The 20,124-nt window shown below is 34.1% G+C and overlaps 2 protein-coding genes across 4 annotated transcripts in view; one reads left to right on the forward strand and one right to left on the reverse strand.

Moving 5' to 3' along the window:
* Positions 1-16,931, reverse strand: part of Gdh (glutamate dehydrogenase, mitochondrial) — a 56,113-nt gene extending 39,182 nt beyond the window's left edge. The window contains exon 1 of the mRNA XM_089639614.1: positions 16,314-16,931. Within this exon, the coding sequence (XP_089495740.1) occupies positions 16,314-16,734 (421 nt within the window). The 5' untranslated portion in view covers positions 16,735-16,931. The remainder of the gene's footprint in view (positions 1-16,313) is intronic.
* Positions 16,932-17,041: 110 nt separating this feature from the next.
* On the forward strand, positions 17,042-19,611 carry LOC149418024 (uncharacterized). Of its 3 annotated transcripts, none has more exons than XM_089639283.1 (2): positions 17,042-17,102; positions 17,845-19,611. In XM_089639283.1, exon 2 carries the CDS (start codon positions 17,890-17,892, stop codon positions 18,892-18,894), a length of 1,005 nt encoding a protein of 334 aa, XP_089495409.1. In that variant the 5' UTR covers positions 17,042-17,102; positions 17,845-17,889; the 3' UTR covers positions 18,895-19,611. The 3 variants fall into 3 exon arrangements, with proteins under 3 accessions (XP_089495409.1, XP_089495408.1, XP_089495410.1); XM_089639282.1 differs by having other exon boundaries at positions 17,059-17,220; XM_089639284.1 differs by having other exon boundaries at positions 17,083-17,102; positions 17,850-19,611.
* Positions 19,612-20,124: the final 513 nt, after the last annotated feature.

Raw genomic sequence — 20,124 nt, forward strand, 5'->3', positions numbered from 1 at the left:
CAGTAGAGGTTTTTATTATTTTTGGTCCTTATCCCCACCACAAATGTTTTTTGGATCTAACCGGTTTAAGATTATGTAAAGTAACTAATCGTATATATTACTATCATTTGACTGTGCGCGGAGAAAGTGAGTATTGATAATTTAGTAAGAATCTTTTCAAATTACTGGTAAGCCGGTTAAAAACAGGATTAAACTCAACCAGGCTCTGAGTATTGATTTTTTCATATAATACATTCCTAATAAATTGGAACACGTGTTCACGCACCTGTAAGAATATACAGCGACGTAATGCGAAAATATTAGAATTTTCATGAACACATATTCCGACATCGCGATAAAAAAATCGTGTTTTATTGAAAATTTATTAGGAAACCAATGTATTCATTCTTTAAAGGCCCGCAATCCCGTTTTTAACCGTATTACGAATAATCTGAAGAGATTCTTAAGGGGAAGCTTCAAGCCAAAAATGTGTATATTCTTGGTATACCTTATATCGTAGGTAATAGGCATTAAAATCGCTTGAAAAAAGGAGTCTAGAAACGTTCGAGCACAAGCAAAAAACTGGTTTTTATTTATTTTAAATAATTTTATAAGAAAGCAAAAAAGTTAATCAAGTGAAACTGTCACAGATAATCTTGGCTATAATACTGTATTTTTTAAAAGTTGTTGCCTTCACGCGTTCATACATTTCATTGAAAACAAAATTTTTAGTAGTTTGCATTTATATTTTTTATTGAGTAATTTATTTTTTTATTTGTACTCTACTCAAGCGAAGCGATAGGAAAACTTTCAATTTATCTAAAGCATATTTTTTGGTATTCATAATGTACACCAATTCGTTATAAAGATTAATCAAAATAGTGATTTGGCATTAAGCTTCGCCTTTTTTTTTTATAGTGAATACCTCACAAGAGTCCCAACTGCTCCCGTCTGGAGCCAGTGAGACTATGGCATCCCCAATTGGGGGATGTTGTGAGGCTGAAGGTAAGTGGGGAAGGGAAAGAGGAAGGTGGGGAAGTACCTGGCTATTCAGATCTAGTCACTAAACACGGCTAAAGCCATTTGGAGCAACGTTTCAATTCTGAATGGTGGTCTTACACCAGGGCGATACTGGTAGTATCTTCCACTCTGGAACGTGCCGCAAATATACTATATATTATTTTAATTAATTAATTGTGAAATAACACAAATTAATCAAATAAAATTTATTTGCGCACGCCGGGTTCGAACCCGCGACCTTCGGAATGGCAGTCCAATGCGTTACCACTGGACTATGCCGGCCGTCGCCTTAATAAATTATCAATAAGTAAGTTTTTATCGTGTACTAAGATAGGAGCAAATCTCTTACCCCCCGCTACGGCTGTCATAATGTTATGTATAGATATTATTACTACACCTCAATCAACGATAACAGTATATCATTCAAATCACAAAAAAAATATTTTTATCACGTCAGCCATTCGATTAGATCACCGAAATACCCTTGAAAATTACGACCAAACTGCCGAGATACGGTATAATTTTTTTATCATACGTGAGGTTGTTGACGAGGCGTCAAAATTATTTATAAAAATACGGTATTATCATTGTACAGGCAGATGTTTGTTACTAGTCGAATTTGGCCAGTATGATAATTAATTATTATTATTATCTAAATCGGCTAAGGTCGGGCGATAACCACCAGCGAGAGTAATTATTTGATTACTTTGTTGAGAGCTAAATGAAAACTGTTTTTGCATCATCAAAATAACTAAAAAAAATTAATAGTGAAGACCGTGTGATTAAGATAAAACAATTTATCAAACATGTTTTATAATTCACAAGTTTAAAATGTTATTATCTTATTATGTTGGAAAACCGGAGGTACTAATTGAGATTATCTAATAATAAGAATTTTTTATATTATTTTTATATTTATAATTGAAACAGACGTGGAAACGACTATATTTAAAGTAAAATATCTGAGGGAGTGAATTCCAGGAGTTACCAAAAAATATAGAGTGTGAAAGTCAAGCATCCAATTTCTAGAATAATACAGTTTCGTTCAGAAGGAATCCGTGTCGTTAGTTCATTGTGTTGGAAATTTGAGATATTTTCTGAGCCTCGATTCTTGACGAAGTCATTCCACTCGAATAACGAGTGGTTCGACCCACTCATTGTTCGAATGGAACAGCTATTGACGTTTGGCGTATGTATATTATGTAACTTCGACGATATAAAAAAAATAAGAATGTCGACCAAAGTATGTACTTTCGACAGCGATTGCGAGCGGCCTGGATTGGAGAATCGATACCCTGGAGTTTTGAGTTATAATCATAATATGATATATCCTCAAATAATTTAAAAATACTAATTTAGGTTTTGGGTCCATCTGTGAGTGATTGTATCTCTGGTTCAATGAACTCGGATTTGTTTCGAATTTAAGTGTCATTTTGAAAAGTCAAACTGATTGTGTCAATAATTCAGACAATCGATAAAGTACCTACCCATAATATAACATTTTAAAAGAAAATTATTTTAATTGTCATTACAAAATTGGAACTGATGTGTCAAGAATTGAGACAAGCGATAAAGTGCCTACCCAAAAATGTTTCCAATTATTCTTTATTTTTATGCAGCAATTATTGTCCTTATTCTGATGTGTTCTTCACATAAACCTTCAGATTCACAAATCCTACAATTTCAATATAATATGCGCTAGTTGATTATTATAAAAAGGTGTCAAACCTTCCGGAACAAATGCTCTAAATTAAATCCTTTAGTGAAAACCCTATAAAAATCCTTTGCCTAGTTTAGAAGAACAAAAAAGGAACAAACAGACAGACGCGGATAGTGACTTTATTTTAGTATAATACAGATAGAGATAAAGAAGAAGGGATAAAGCCAGGAGCTTGGAGCCAGGAGTGCGGGCTCTTGAGCCAGGAGTGCGGGCTTCCTTCAAGCACCAGGACCACTTGAAGGCGAACTTGTCCTACCACCGAGAGCTCCGTTATTAGTTATTACAAGTATCATTTCTGAAGAAGAGGTTTACAATGGAGAAAGCTCCGTTAGCATCAGTAGTATGCTTACAATAAACAAGCTGAGATGTACCCGGCTTTGGTCGGGGACTTATAAATGGTTTGGGATAATGTTTTGAGACTTGCAACCTTTTTTAAAAGATGTACAGTTCCGTATCGCATTATTTTGATGTATCTCATAAGGTGTAGCCAGCACTTACATTTCTTTAAATATAACATGCTTGTAAACCTTTCGGAAGAAATTCTCTAAATGATAATGAAAATCCTATCAAAATCCGTTGCGTAATTTAGAAAACTAAGCACACAAACACACAGAAGCGGATAGCGACTTTATTTTATATACAATTTACAGATTATGATTGCAGAAAGTGGGCAGTAAAAAAAGAAAGAGAAGAAAGCAGGAAACTTAGATAACTGAAGTAATTTTAGCACCGTTCCACCAGAACAGTCGGAACATCAGTAAACATGGCATTGGTCCAAGCTTCAAGCACGTTTTGGCCGCTTACAATAATAGTGGTAATGCCGGTGGGTACATAGCCACCGCCGGGTGAGTGTTCCTACAATCCGCAGGGCAGGGCAGGGTTATGAATCGTAAATGTTATACACGTCAAAGTGAGATAAATTTAATACTATTTTTCAAGGTTAAAAAACTGGCAGTTTAGTATAGTCCTGCCACTGAGAAATCCACACAGTACCTACTAGTAACAATAAAACCATTACAGTATGTACGAAAACCTTACAAATAAGTTTTCGAGAGAAAAAAAGCAGACGTAAGTTTTAGTAGGTACCTAGTTGCTTGCCCAACGACTCTCACACCACGTGTTTTGGTGTTATCCGCTATCTGCAACGTTACGTAACGTGAAGGCACGTTTTCCGTTTATTTCAAGTCGTTTTTTCGACAGGACAGCTAAACCTATACAAAACATGTACATTCTTAACGTGCTCCAATTACATTATTCAGTTATAGCAATTTAGCCAGCATTTTCTGCTTGATTATAAATAACTGATGTATTACGTAGCACAGACATTTTCACGGCATTATTTTAGTGAATAAATTAATGAAATGACATTGAGGCATTCGGCCACGTCCGGTTTAAGTCATAGATTGCCTCTTAAATTCAAATTAACTCAAATTTTCAAGTTTCAACGTTGTTTTTCTATAATTGAACAATTAAAAATATGGAATAATATTATGGCGTCCTGTATTATTGGATATTTCAAGACTGAATAGTTAATAGTGAAAATTGCGTTGCGAGCTGAAAATATTAAAAAGACTTTTTTAAAAGTTGTTCGAATTTCACGACGCTAGGGTATCGATTCTCCAATCCAGGCCGTCGAAACTAAATAGATTGGTCGAAATTCTTATTCTTGACTCTCTTCGAAGGTACATACGCCAAACGTCAAAAGTCGTTCGACTCACTCGTTGTTCGAGTGGAATGACTTGGTCGAGAATCGATGCCCAGAGCTCACCGCTCGAGAGTTGTGAAATGCTCAATACGATCAGATATCAGGGCAAGCTTTTTGGAACGTATGTAAACTGCTAAAAGATACCCATAGCAGTCAATAATAAATGATTGGCTTCTATAAATTATTAATGATTGAATTGCAAGATCACGGTTAGCCAAAAGCACATATTCCCGTTACCGTTCCCATCCCCCTCCCCGTCCCCGTCCCGGCTACCAAATGTCTACTGCTTGAATTATTTTTATGACCGAAAGAGCGGAGTCGGTGAACCGCGAATACCGAGTTCATCTATAATTAATTGCAAATAGTTTGGATTGAGAAATAAATTCATAACTAACTGTGGGTTATTTTCAGAGAATAGATAACAACGATGCATATTATGTCTCGTCAAAAATTTAACATAAGGGATGCATTTTTTAAAATCTATTTGAATTTGGATTTTGTTTTCGTGAATGAATGAATGAAGTGAAAACTAACCCACTTCCCGATATGCGATCGGGCTGAAACTGGGCAGATAGGATCATTTTCGATGACAATGCATTCCACAAACTTTTGGTGGCACTCATGCATTTTCCTGAAATTGGATGACATTCTATTTAATAAATAAAAAAAATTACAGCAGTTAACATACCAAATAAATGTCGGTACTAACAAATTAAAACTTGTCTTAGGTGTTGGCGTTGTGGACTCCAGTCCAGTTAATAAAATTTATATGAAACTAGCGAAGACTCGTTAAAAATCACGGGATAATCGAAATTGACAATTAAATAATTTTAAGTTGAAATATTATTATATTATAGGTAGGTACTTTGTCGCTTGTCGGAATTCTGGGCACAATTAGTTACGATTTTGAAAATGACACCCACATTCAAAACAAATCTGAGTTCATTGAACTAGAGTTAATCGCAGAAATACAACCGAAATGAGTAAGTTTGATGATACCTATGTACTTTTTTAAACATGAGATACATATATATTAACTGTTTTACTAATTAGATTCTTACACGCCCGTTCAACGTTGGTGTGGTTAACCCAGCCTTGAGCCTGGTGTAAAGCGAAGCTTAATGCCAAATCACTGTTTTTATTAATCTTTATAACGAATTGGTGTACATTATGAATACCAAAAACCATGCTTTAGATAAATTGAAGGTTTTCCTATCGTTTCGCTGGAGTAGAATACAAATAAATAAATAAATTACTCAATAAAAATACAAATGTAAACTGCAAAAAAAATTTTTTTTTCAATAGAAATGTATGAACTCATAAAGGAAACAACTTTTAAAAAATACAGTATTATGGCTAAGATTATCTATGACAGTTTCACTTGATTAACTTTTTTGCTTTCTTATAAAATTATCTACAAAATAAATAAAAACCAGTTTTTTGTTTGAAATCGAACGTTTCTAGACTCCGTTTGTCAAGCGATTTTAATGCCTATTACCTACAATATAAGGTATACCAAGATTATACACATTTTTGGCTTGTAGCTTCCTCTTAATGACGCTTTTACCCAAACAAAACCCACGGTAGTAAGTTTTTCACTTTTCTGACCTTACCTGCAGCGCAAGATTTACATCACGTTTTTTTAGTAATTTATATGTATAACAGAAACAAGTTGACTTTAAACTCAAATAAAGCGGTCCATACTGAGTTTTAATGTAATATTTATTTTAACTATATATATTAGGCTGACACAAACCCCAAACACGCAAGCCTAGCTTTATTATGGTGGGACATCTTATGTATAAAATTAAGTGAAATAAATACTATATCTCTGTAAGTTATGATACATTATTTTTTGTGAATATATATTATTTTCGAAAAAAATGTTTCTTATCTAACAAAGGCTTCAAGCGGTCAATGTCCTAATAAACTACTCATATAATTATATCCATGTACCAGACACTCCAGACAGCCGACAGACATTATATAATACGTAATATTCCAATGTTGCAGTGTGTACTTATACTGCGGGGATAATGGCTTTAAATGTAGTAGAGGAAGTGGATACTCTGTGATTATCGAAAGAAACAAAAAATGTTTCATTTTATTATTCTCAACAGCTTCTGATTGTTCTCTATATAACATAAATTATTATAAACTTATACAATAATAATTATAATAAAACCCTCGAAAGAGGACATTCTTGGGGAGACTTTCGCAAATGCTCTGTTAAGTACGACTCTAATAACGGGGGTTTGCTCGACACTCACATTTTAATTATTTCTGATTAACGAATTACGAAAATGTAAAATGTTTCTAGAGGGATCCATACGGATCTAAGTTATTTATACGTCAGATAAATAAAATGAGGACCTTACCATTAAAATATTTTATGTAAAACGGTTTGAAAATTTTATAAATCTTTTTATAAAATTAGCGGTAAGCATCAGATTTTATTTTTCTAGACCATTAATTAGTAACTTCCCGAGGGATCCCTCTAGAAACATTTGAGATTTTAGTAATACGTACACCACAAATAATTAAAATAAACCCCACGGAAAGATCGATTTTCCAGGCCTGCTAGGGAAAATTCGACGTGTATCCGTCCATTACGCCGGGCCGCGCGCCGAATATAGTTTTTACACAACTTCATCACTTATGTCATTAATATTGCCACTTGTTTATGTTAATTATGCTATGTTTATGTATATACACTTATTTGCTGTACCTATTAGTTTATAAGTTTGTCTATTTGACCGGTCGGTGGCCGAGTTGACATCGCGTTTGGGTCCCACCCCATAGTGTGTTCAATTCCTCGGTTGGCTAAGTCCTCCATCACAATACAAGCAACATTTTCCGCTTAGTGTGGTGGTGGTAGGAGATTTGAAAATATTTTCAGGTTATCCGTAACCCGGGAATGTTTGTCTTTCTTTTAAAATAAAATAAATAAAAATAAAATCGTAGTTTAGTTTTAAAAAAATGTAACTAGTTACAAATGAATTAAAATGGAAATTGTGTACGGTCAAGATATAAGTGAAAGCCAAAATTTTTTACACTTTAATAAAAATCATTATTTTCAAGTATTTTGGCCACAAATCCTAATTTAGGTTTTGTATGAAAACGGCTGCGCAACTGTTCCTTCTAGTAATACAGCATTTGCGACAGCAATAATTAACACTCCATTATTTGCTTCTATTATCCGAACCAGGGGCTTGGCGATCGAAAATACACCAGGAAAAAACTGTATTGAATAATCAGGGTGTTTTACAAATTATATAGTCTAGTACGTACTCGTATTTCGACATCTGATTATGCACTTACCGTTACTCTATTACGTTAAAAATAAAGATATAAAACTACTGAATTTACATTTGCACCGATTAGCCGAAAGTTATAGTGACCCCGAGATTTATTATCTAATTACATAATAAGTGTTATTATAAAATTGTCACGTACGTTTTTTTTCACGATTAGCGTTTTTTTCTGTTTATTGAACCCAAAAAAAACAACTTAATCTCAGCAATTATATTGAGTACAGAGTAATCGTAAAAAATAAACAATAATGTTGTTTTGTCATCCGACTGTATCAAAATACATTCTGAACACCAAACAAATTTGCATAAAATAATATCGAAAGAACGAAAGAGATCTTCAAATATTTTAATTTACAAACTAGCTGACATGTACCCAGCGTCGCTAGGGGTTATTCTTAGGAGATAGATATATAACATCGGGGACTTTTCTGTAGGTGTATTTAAGATATAAAATTCCGTAGTACATTATTTTGATGTATCTCATAAGGTTTAGCCAGCGTTAGCGATGCAGTGCCCGAAAATATAATTTCTCGACTTGATTTTAAAACATCGCTTTTTTCTCTACTTTCTATAAATCACAAAAAGTTTTCGTATTTAAACTACAATAATATAAGCAGAAAGATTTATTATCTTTTGCATTAACTATTAAAAATGGTTTGACACCTCTGATACTTTCGTGTACCTAAGGATCGCTTCAGTATTTGTTAATAATAATAACAATATTGTGACAATAATTTTTCACTCTAGTATTATAAACCGGAGTTCAGACAAGAATCTATACTTAAAATACTGAAAAATAATGTATACACATATATCACTGTAACTCGCACATACTTATCAACAGTTTTACCATATTTTTACATTTGGTTACCAAGTATTAACCACTCACTTTGATGCTATATGTATATAATTTTAATAACTTCTTATGTATTTTCTTAAAATTCTTTTTTTTACTATGACTTATATTCTAAACATTTTTATTATTTTTAAATTCTATCATAAACATTTTTTTTTCTTTATTATATTAATGTACTGTATATATAATCAACCACCACAACACTAATAAAATGTAATAACCAAACACACTGAATAAAGATTTTTTTTTTAAATGTGCGTGTATATCATATATGTAAACCTTCCGGAAGCAATTCCCTAAATGATGGTGAAAACTCTATCAAAATCAGTTGCGTAGTTTAGAAAAACTAAGCGCACGAACAGACAGACGCGGACAGCAACTTTATTTTATACTATTTAGAGAAACAATATATTTGTCAAATCTTTACTTTAAAGCGAAAAATGCGTTTTCTGAATCGTTCGAGCGTCGTGAAAATTGCAGATTTTTCGGTCTAGAATTTATACGGCGCAACTATTCTGTAGTAATTTCCTTCACAATCTATGGAGCTTAAATTTTTTAATTTAACGGTCAAAAAATGAAAGCGAAAAGCGTCGTTACTAACATATTATCATGAAGACAACTCATAACAGTCATAAGATAACAGAGATTCACAGACCTTTCGGTCAAAAAACCAGAAGCAAATAATAATTAGAATAACAGATAAGGAAGGTGATTTCAATGCGATGATTAATTATAGTCAAATTATGTATCACAAAAAACCTAACGGCAAAAAGCCACTGAACCATAAAGTGGAAATACGGTATCAATCGCCTATCGAACACACTTCACGACAAGCATCAATTATTATCTACTACTTAAACCTGCCTACACAAAAAAACGTATGCGTGAAGTTTTCGATCATTTATAGAGTATCTACAGTAAGCTTCATTGAAGTCTAAATGCCAAAGTAATCTGAAATTGAAAGTAAAATCCGAGTGAATTCCTACAGAAAGTAAACTATTCTAACAGAATATTAAGCATAATTATTCACATAATAATCAACCTCATTAGGGCCAGTTGTTTCACAGAATTTGAACAATTCCTCAAATTTCGAAGTTAATTTAAGCCCGTATACACATACAGGTTAACTATATTTAATTTTGGTAATTTTAGATAGGCACTTTGTCGCTTATCTGAATTCTTGGCGTAGTCTGTTTCAATTTTGAAAATACACTTAATTTGAAAGCAAATTTGAATCAGATTTCACGTAACACTAACACACAGCACAGACAACCGAAATTGGTATGTTTGATGATTCAGTTATTAGTTGTTACATTCACAACCAGAGAGCAGCATTTACGAATCTTTAATTTCATATTTAAATTTCTTTGCATGAATCTATATTTGGTACCATATATGTAAAGGCAGTTTTAAACAGAGAATAATGACGTGATTGTTATATCTGCTGTCTGGATTGGAGGTTTAATCTTGTACTAATCCACTGCAACACCGAGACAGTAATAAAAATGAGATTATTAGAGAAACATGGCCACATTGAGTGGGTAATTCGAATTTCGTGATTGGAGTCCCAACATCACCGCTTGCTGCTTAAGTGGTATCCAATCAGAAGCGTAAAGTTCAATCGGATGAATTAGGAATCAAAATAGGTTAGATTCATTTCAATGGAATAGTATTCGAAATGTCAATTCATCCTAATGAAAAACTCTAAAGTCAAAATGTTTCGAAACAACTTGTAGTAAAACTTGAAAAAATTGTCCATCACTACTGCTTTAACATCATTGTCGTTTGGAATTTGAATGTGTAAGTGTGTCATTTTGCATTCTTAGTTCCTGCTTTTGATACCTTATATCAAGGCGAAGCTTAGTGCTAAATCACTATTTTGATTAATCTTTATAACAAATTGGTGTAATACAGTCTTATAGCTAAGATTATCTATGACAGTTTTAGTTGATTAACTTTTTTGCTTTCTTATAAAATTATTTGGAAAATAAATAAAAACCAGTTTTGTGCTCGAAATCGAACGTTTCTAGACTCCGTTTGTCAAGCGATTTTAATGCCTATTACCTACGATATAAGGTATACCAAAAATATACACATTTTTGGCTTGTAGCTTCCTCTTAATACTTTGAGAGTGTATATTGATTTCACGTAATAACTAATTTTAATATTTTTATGCGAGTAAGGTAGTGTAGAGAGTGCCTGTGTGCCTATGTGGATTACACGCCCCTGGTTATTTGCCCATTATTATATTATTTTCATCAAATTGTGACAGTCCATCATATAAATGGCACAGATACAATCCTGGGGGACCTTCTCACCATTAAATAATAACATGTAAATAATAAAACCAACTAATGTATTTTCAAAAATAACATAAAATCCAAAATATTATGGCGTTATACAATGGTAAATTCATGTCTGTAAGAATACGGATGCACGAATAATATACCTAATAAAATATTCTCACAATACGGACCTGTTCTTGAACAGATGGTTGCTAAGCCACTGCCATGATAGGTGTCCGTTCCTACAGATCGAGACCATCGCGTGACTAAAGAGAGATAACGTTGAACATGCCCATGAAAGTAATTTCCTAGTCATGAACCACGGTCAATGTGATGGGAACCGATTGAAATTGAAACCGACTAGTAGTTACATAGACAAGAGGGATTTGAACTGATTTTTTTATTTTTTTTTTACAGTATTACCGCACAAGAGTCTCAACTGCTCCCGTCTGGAGCCAGTGAGACTATGGCATCCCCAATTGGGGTATGTTGTGAGGCTGAGGGTATTGGGGAGGGGAGGGAGATGGGGAAGAGGAAGGTGAGGAAGTACCTGGCTATTCAGATCTGGTCACCAAACACGGCTAAAGCCATTTCAAGCAACGTTTCAATTCTGAATGGTGGTCTTACACCAGGGCGATACTGAGAGTATCTTCCACTCTGGAACGTGCCGCAAATATACTATATATTATTTTAATTAATTAATTGTGAAATAACACAAATTAATCAAATAAAATTTATTTGCGCACGCCGGGTTCGAACCCGCGACCTTCGGATCTGTAGTCAAAAGCGTATACCACTAGACCACGCCGGCCGTCAAATGACCCAGAGGAAGAAAACAAACGTGATCAAATTATCATAGTGTATTTTCACTATTGTTTTACGTTGACGAATAAATTTTCTATAACTATTTAAAATTTGTTGTTTTTACTCGTGAATTCGGCGGTGTTGACGTCACGCCGGGCGACATTGGTGTTAGCCATCTTACCAGTCATTTTTTATGTCATAATGGACATGCAGCCAGTTGGAACTGTTTCAGAATGTGCGATTTTTTATCGTTTTTAAAATCAATAATTATGAATGAAAGTATTTAAATTGAACATTTTGATTTTGTTTTAAATCTTACAAACATTTTTAACGATAGGTTTGTGAAAATACCCCATTGCGTAATTAAGAAGCCAAGGATGCCTTCAAAATGGGTGTTCAATTCAATTATCATTACATTTACTTATTACGAAAGTGATAATGATAACGATTATTGATGAAGATAAAATTTTAGCCATATGGATTTTCATTATCCTTATTTTGAATGAGACGAGACTTGTAGGGTGGTAATTTTGGTGGACGTTTTTTTGCCTAGGTAGATACTAAAAGCTTTAGTGACCGCATTTAGCTATGATTGTGTACCTACTTAGTTACAGCTTCAATAAGGAACCTGAGTGAACAATGTTAAGGCTTAAAATACATAGTGAAAACCCGTTTTTAGTTAGAACACGTTTTTACTAGTTAAAACTAGACTATCGAGAATACCTTTGTTACAACTAGAATTTACTGCATATCAAAAGTGAATGTCAATTAATACTGGTTTTAACTAGACAAAACGCGTTTTGACATAAAGTTAAAACTAGTTTTTTCTAAAAGTCAAACATGTATAGCAGTAAATTGTAGTTATAACTAGGAAATTCTGGTTGTAACAAAGGCATTCAGTATGAACTAGTTTTAACTAGTGCGCTAATTAAAAAGTGGTTATTAGCGGTAAAACTCTAAGTAGGTACGTAATGTAACCAATAATAATAATAATTCTCTAAATCACGATGAAATATTTTTTCCAAAAAAAAACAGAACAAAATGGTTGACCTTTATTAGACGTCTTTAAAAAATGTTATCTACCTAACAGTATTAACAAATATCTCAACATCTAGTGTTTTACAGAGGAGGCCATTCGTATAATAATTGGCAATTTCCATAAATCGGGAAACGTTCCGGACACAAAAGAATGATAATAGAATTAAGTAGGTCTACGCAAATGATTGGTTTTCTAAATTTTATTTCATTTTTAAAAGCTGTTAACTTTTAAGAGGATATCGTTAAAAATATCGCGGATTAAGACAAATTTGATTAGTTATTCGAGATGAATTAAATTCGTAAGTAGTAATCTAGTCCAATCGAATCCAATCAAAGTGCTTATCATAAAATTGCTTTTACGCTGAACCGGAGTTAACTAAACTTGTCGAGTTTATAATTCCAATCAATAATTTAGTTTTAGGATAATTTCTGTAAAAGGCGAGGATTTGAATTATTTGATGTAAACTAATAAATCCCTCTAAAATATATGCACCATTAATAAGAGCTATGCATCAATATTTAAATTAATCAGTAATCAAAAATCAGTTACGAAATCCCCTGATCAGTTAAAAAAACCCCTCATCAGTTACGAAATCCCCCGATCAGTTATAAAATCCCCGGATCAGTTACAAAATCCCCGGTTCAGTTACAAAATCCCCGGATCAGTTACAAAATCCCAGAATCAGTTACAAAATCCCCTGATCATTGACAAATCCCCTGATCAGTGACAAATCCCCTGATCAGTTACAAAGTGGTGCCATATTTTGAAAGTCGGAGAAAAAATTTCAGTTATATTTTATTTCGATAAGGTGGTTTAAATATAGATAATCATAATAAAATACCTAGATACTAAAGAGAAAAATAAATTGTTATAGAGATATTTCGATAGGATTTAAGCGGAAAATAAATTAAAAAAGGGAAATTTGACCAATAGTATGGCAAAACATAAAAATCCCGGAGGGGTGCTTTCTTGCTAAAATGCCAAAATCGAATAAATGAACAAAAAATCTCATGTAAAAGTTGAATATACTCAAACCAAAGAAAAACACTCAAGTCAAACAATATTACTATACATATATAATTTTTTTTAAGGATATAGGTACGAGTACTTAATTAAATATATCTACTGTTTTTTTTTTAATTTAATTCAATTGCACCATTCCTCTTCTCATATTATGCTGTACTAGAACACCCGTTCTGCCGTGTGGTATCTTGAACAAGTCATGGTGAATGGTGATATAATATGTTTCACGCGATGATAACCACCCAAGAGAGGGAAGTAGCTTATCCGGAGCCAGTAGGATTATGGCACCCCAATAACAAGGAATGTCATCGAGGAAGATCATTTTAAGGGTTGAAATAACCTATCTTTTCAAAGTTGGTTACTAAACATGTCTATTTCAAGCAACATTTTCGCCATAAAAAATAAAGCTGCATTCAGGCTGGAGTAAAAAAAAAACAATTAAGAACTTTTTATACTGATAAGGCGTGTAATGTTAATTATAGCGACATTTTCAACAGTAGGTAATAATTACTATTGAAAATGTCGTCATATCTATAAAAATATGCCTGTGAAGAAAAACATGCCGTTCGAATGGTGGAATACGAATCAGGGCGTTACTGTAGGTATTATTTCACGAGATATATCTGATGGTTCCATGATATTTCATCAAAAAGACAATTAAACACACCTTTAAAAAGTGATATAGTCATTAAAAGTGATGAAACAACTAGGTTAAATAGTTACCTACGTAACCTAGTTTTTGTTTCATAACTTTTCATGACTTTATATCACTTTTCGTACGTGTGTTGAACTGTCATTTTGATAAGATACCCAGTCACCATATCTGATATATACTGCGCGTATGATTTCTATACGACAGGTGTCATAATGTATTCTGTCTGTGCCCGCCGACAAATAATAAGCAATATTTTATAGCTAATAAAAACGTAAGACAATATCAGATATTAATAGATCCAGTGCAGTCCGAATTTTAACCACTCCTAACCGATAAAAAGATCGCCAGTAACGACAAAAAACCTCTGGCGGCTATAAATAGTAAATATGAAGCTACAGTAAAAATTCCGCTTCATGGGGTGATATTGTTTGATCTCTCAATAAATTATTGGCCAGTAGCCTCCAAAATTCCGCACGATTTAAGGGTGGCAAATCTATGGCAAATAACCACCCCCTATGCTAGGCTTAGTGCATGCGGGAGGGGTGAAGAGGGGTAGGGGTTGGTGGGAACCAGAGGCGTAACTAATAATTGTACATAATAATATCATGCAAGGGTCGCTGGCGCCTAGGGGTCTGGACCGACGTTCGTGCATTTCAGAACTATGAGACTCCATTTAAATTATGAATATGGCACCTAGACTAGAATAAAAAATAATACGTGTGAGAAAAATTTTAACTATAAAGTCGACAATTAGATTTTTGAATGCAAAAAACTGTCTAACGGGGAGCTCTGGCGTCATGTAATTTGTACAAATTTTCTGCCTGAATATTTATCAAGTTTGAAATATTTTAAATTTAATTGTAAAAATAAGACAAGACGCTACTGTAACTGTTTTAAAAAAGGTTTGTAATTCAGACGAAGCCTTGTAGTACGCATTTTATAAAAATAACGTTGATACAATTCATAAAATATTTGATCCATTAATTTGAAAGCTTTGATACAGGTATTTATCATTTGGAATCTGAACACCGTCATTCTACCTACGTGCAAAATAATATAACTTGCACAAATAACAAAATAAGATAACTTGACACGAATTTGAAACCACGTAATTAGAAAAGAGCAATCAATTATTCAACGTGTCAATTTAGTGTAAAAACTATCTGCCTAGTGAACTCTAGGCATTTACTATAATTTAGCTGTCGGAAATTCGAAAAGATCGCATATTTTAGTGGATTACGGGCCAAAATATGTAACCACTGGGCAAAACGGCCAAGGAAAAATGTTGTCCTTGGGTTTACACGGCCGTTTAGTTTAGATTTGCAATTTTCGTGAGTAGAAATTCTGTGTTTGGATGCCAACGCTTTCGGGAGCACATTGCAGTTGCATCGTAAAAGTGGAAATATTATCTAACAATATTTAGTCTCAATCCGAATCCAGCTGGAGTCTAACCAGAAGCAAACAGTGAACGTTTCGCCTTATCTTATTTCTGGCAGACAACAGATAGTATGTTAGCCTGAGTTGGCCACTCCAATCCACCTCCACCTGGGTATACATTTACATAATGCGACAGTCAGGTGCCTCTTTTTAAGGTGTTGTACAATTTTTTAAAAGTCTAAGTAAAATCTGCGATAAAAAACTGCAAGAAAAACATTGGGAAATACGATATTTTATAGTTATATCATATACTTTGAATAATTAGATAATTACAAGTATTTTCTATGGTCCCCAAATCCTCTTAACGTGCCGCCGAGTATTTTCTTAGTTGGAATTGTAAATGCGGAAGAGATTTGTGTTTAGCCAAAGCGTGGAAGCACATAATCGCCTGCCGCAAGGTTTAATCGATCGATTGCAGAAGAAGTATGAATGAGAGTATTTGTTTGCTTGCATTATTAAGGTGTAGTAAGACAAACCTCCTTTAGTGGGAGTCCTGTGGCTGGAGTGCTGTGCCCTGTAGCCCTGGATCATCTCGTAATCCCCGGAGTCACGTCTCAAGGGGAACTGGATTTCGATGATGTGGTCGCAGGGCTGCATCAACATCAGGATTCCCTTCACTTTCTTCTTCTTGTCTTCTATGCTCATCCTCCCCTTCATGTCCTGGACCAGCTTGTCCTCCACCACCTGGCAGGCCCTGTGGAAGAAGTACTCCACCATGTCGAAGAACTTGGGGTTACCGCTGGTGGGTATATCTTTCAGCCTGTCGGGGATCTGGTGGTCCGCATAGCTGCGGGAGTTGAACACGCTCACCGCGGAGGGCAGGACCTTCAGGACTTCCTTCCCCGAAGCGTGCTTCAGCGGCACGACGGACTTCGCGACGTTTCTCAAATGGAACATTTTGTATTATTACAAAAGAACCGACACTAAATTAAATTTGAAAGTCTGCCGGAGAGGATTTTCACAGCCGCCGTAGAACCGACCGCTAGCCGCGGATTCTAAACGAAAACGGAGGTGCGGGTGCGGGAGTATCTAATTCTATTTTTATCGAAACGTCGAAAATTTCGCAAGCCTCACGTCAAATGCATTGCGCACAATGTTGCCAGCAAACAAATTCAATAATTCTATTTACTTTCCCGGTCAGTTAGGGAAACTTATTAGTGAGAAACGCAAACGTTATTACGTGCGGGCAACACTGTGAGAAAATGCCAAGTGTCAACACTGTCAACTGTCATCCAGTGTCAACGTCAACTAATCAATTATTTTACGTATGAAAATTTTGTTTCGCGTATTAAAATTCCCCATTATTCATTAATTTATAATGAATGCCAATGAAAAAACAGTCATAAAAGATGTTTGTATTCTCAGGTTTCAACTGACACAATGGTATTATTATAATTATTATTGTTGTTACAGTAGTTTATTTGCCAAGTGTAAACGCTGCAGGCAAAGGCTCTTTAAAAAAACAAAACTTCATTTCAACTTAAATATCTAATGGAGACAACTATTAAGTGGAGGGTTAAGTAAACACTCAAAAAATAGATTTTTAGGGTTTAGTTTGAGTCATTTCATTCTAACCTTCAAACTTAACTTCAGAAAAAATGGAATTTTAATGCACCATCTCCCACGATATAAATAGTAATTTATTATAGTAATTAAGTTGAAACCAAGTGCTATTTATATATTTTGCATACTAAGCGTGTAGCGGAAATCGACAAGTTTATCTTTGCCAAGTCTCATAATCGCCATCTTTTTCACATTTCTCTGAAATTGTACTTTGTTGGAGTTTGTGAGTCGTCAAATTGCAAAACCCGCTCTGGATTTTTCTCGGAAATCTGTAAATGTCACGAAAACTGTTCGAACGCTTTGAATATACAATTTGCTTTAAACACTTTTTAATATATCCAGTACCAGCAGAAATTTCCAGAGCGGGTTTTGCAAGTCAACGACTATTTGGTTTTTCTTTGAAGATTAGCCATGTTGAAAAAAATTGTTGTCTTTTTATTTCAGATCAGTCATTTTCGACGTAAACTCCATATAACAAATAAATCCACGATGCATATAAACGACTTGCCCCCTGAAATGTTAGTGAGAATATTCTCATATCTGCCAGTGGAGTCCCTACTAGATGTTTTGTCAGTTTGCAAGAGATGGCAAGCCGTAAACCACTACCTTTATTCATGGAAGCACCACCCGTTAGTGTACGACGACAACAAAACAAAATACCAGGATTTCGTAAAACTAGTTGAAGAGCATTCCAGCAAAATAGGAAATATACTTTTCCGTGGAGTTTTTGACTACGATAAAATCCACATTGTTTTAAACCTTCTGCCCGCTCTCACAAGATTTGAAATGATAATGTGTGCCGCTAATGCTCAGATGCCTCAAGACCTGCTCAAATATCCAGATTTGAGATCATTGACAGTGAGAAACTGTTATATGTTTGGAAGCAGAGCGAACATGCAGCCTTATGACTTTGATTTCCATAAATTACAAAAATTAGATGCCATCTGGCTATCAGACTTTGGCCTGAGTGATCACAATTTTGAAGGGTTGATCTCCTGCAGCAAATTGGGCAGTGTAATCATAGAGAAGATCCGCAACATATCACAGGATAACATAGTGAAGTTGGTGGTTGAACGTAAGGAGGAGTTGCATTGTTTGGGTATTTTCAGTTATGGCTATACAGACCAGCTAACCAAGCACATATCAGCTTGCACAAAATTAACAAAACTCAGATTAATCAGGTGCGATCACCTGACGGATAAAAGTCTAACCTTTATGCAAAGCTTAAATCTTTCAACACTTATTTTGTGGAACAATTCTAAGTTTACGAAAGATGCTTTGAACGCTTTGTTTGAAAGGGGAAAGCTGCACAGTCTGACAGTGCTTAGTTTTTCAAAGATAACTAATTTGACGATGGAGACGCTGGATGTGGTAGCCAAGAATTGTCTTCGCTTAGAATCAGTTGGTATCTATCGATGTCCTGGTTTGAAGGCACCTGCTCAGACTCCGGCTGTTGTATCTTTATTTAGTAATGCTGAGGTATTCTTTCAGTGATTATTGACATCCCACACGATCTTGGTCACAGATAATACGTAGCAATCAGTAAGAATTCTTATTAACAGTATTGTGTATATATATTCAAGTCAAATGTTGTCTTCATATGAAACAATAATTTTCTGGTTTAAAACCATAAAAATAAGAATAATCATAGAATCTCTTCGGTGTAAGATTGTCTTTAAACCATTTTAAGTGGTATCTAATTCTTAAGAAGGAAATTAAAAATGTCAATATTAAGGATGGGTTGTTTCAGAGAATTTGAACAATTTATCAAACTTCGAAATTGATTTTCAATTTTTGTGAAGATGAATTGTGCGCAATTTTATAATTAAAAATATTATGCAGGAATACAGATGAGCTGTAAAATGTTGTTCAATTTTGTTGGCGGTTCGGCGCACGAGTGAATGTTAGCGCGAGCCGCGCCTGCGTACAACTCCGTATGATTCCATACAAAATCAGGATGGCCAAATTACATGGCAGCAAATTACTCCTTTTGTGAATGAGATTTTATTTGTAAATTTATTGTATTGAAAAAACATAATGCCTTTATTACAAGCCTTAGAATGACGGATTTTAGAGTAAGTAATTTTATTTTGTAGTGATAATTTCATATTTCCTTTTTGTATTGTCAACATTATTTAGTCTGACTTGCTGACCCTTTGTGATATTTTATAATTATCGATAACTTGTTGTCAATCAACGAACACAGAAACAATATATTATTATGTTTAATCGTGATTGTTTTATTGTACCAACGCTGCCCATATCATCATCATCGTTAGGTTGGTAATATCATAATATACAGATGATTAAATGTTAGATTGGTAACAGATTAGACTTTTTTACCGCGTTCCTGATTTATAAGTATCAATGAATAAAGAAAATACCCTCATAAGTACAGTATAATGTGTGCACAGCACATTTTACGAGATTCATATTTTTGATTAAAGAAATAAAGCAATTACATATAAAATCATATTTACATTGGGTTTCTACATATTAAGAGATTTGAATTCTATTCTTCCATAGAAGCGTTAGCTTTGTTTGGAAGAGGAGTGTACAGTACATTATTGTAGTTATTTATAAGTAATTAATAATATAATAGGTGTTACGTGTTGTATGTAGTAAGTACATTGCAGTGGAAAGTAAAAAATAATTATAATATATGTTTGGTAGATGTGATATAAAAGTAATTAGGTAAGTAATATACTTTATACAGAAAATGGG

Source organism: Hesperophylax consimilis, chromosome 14 (genome assembly GCF_061612785.1).
Source record: "Hesperophylax consimilis isolate HC1 chromosome 14, BYU_Hcon_1.0, whole genome shotgun sequence".
Taxonomy (NCBI): domain Eukaryota; kingdom Metazoa; phylum Arthropoda; class Insecta; order Trichoptera; family Limnephilidae; genus Hesperophylax; species Hesperophylax consimilis.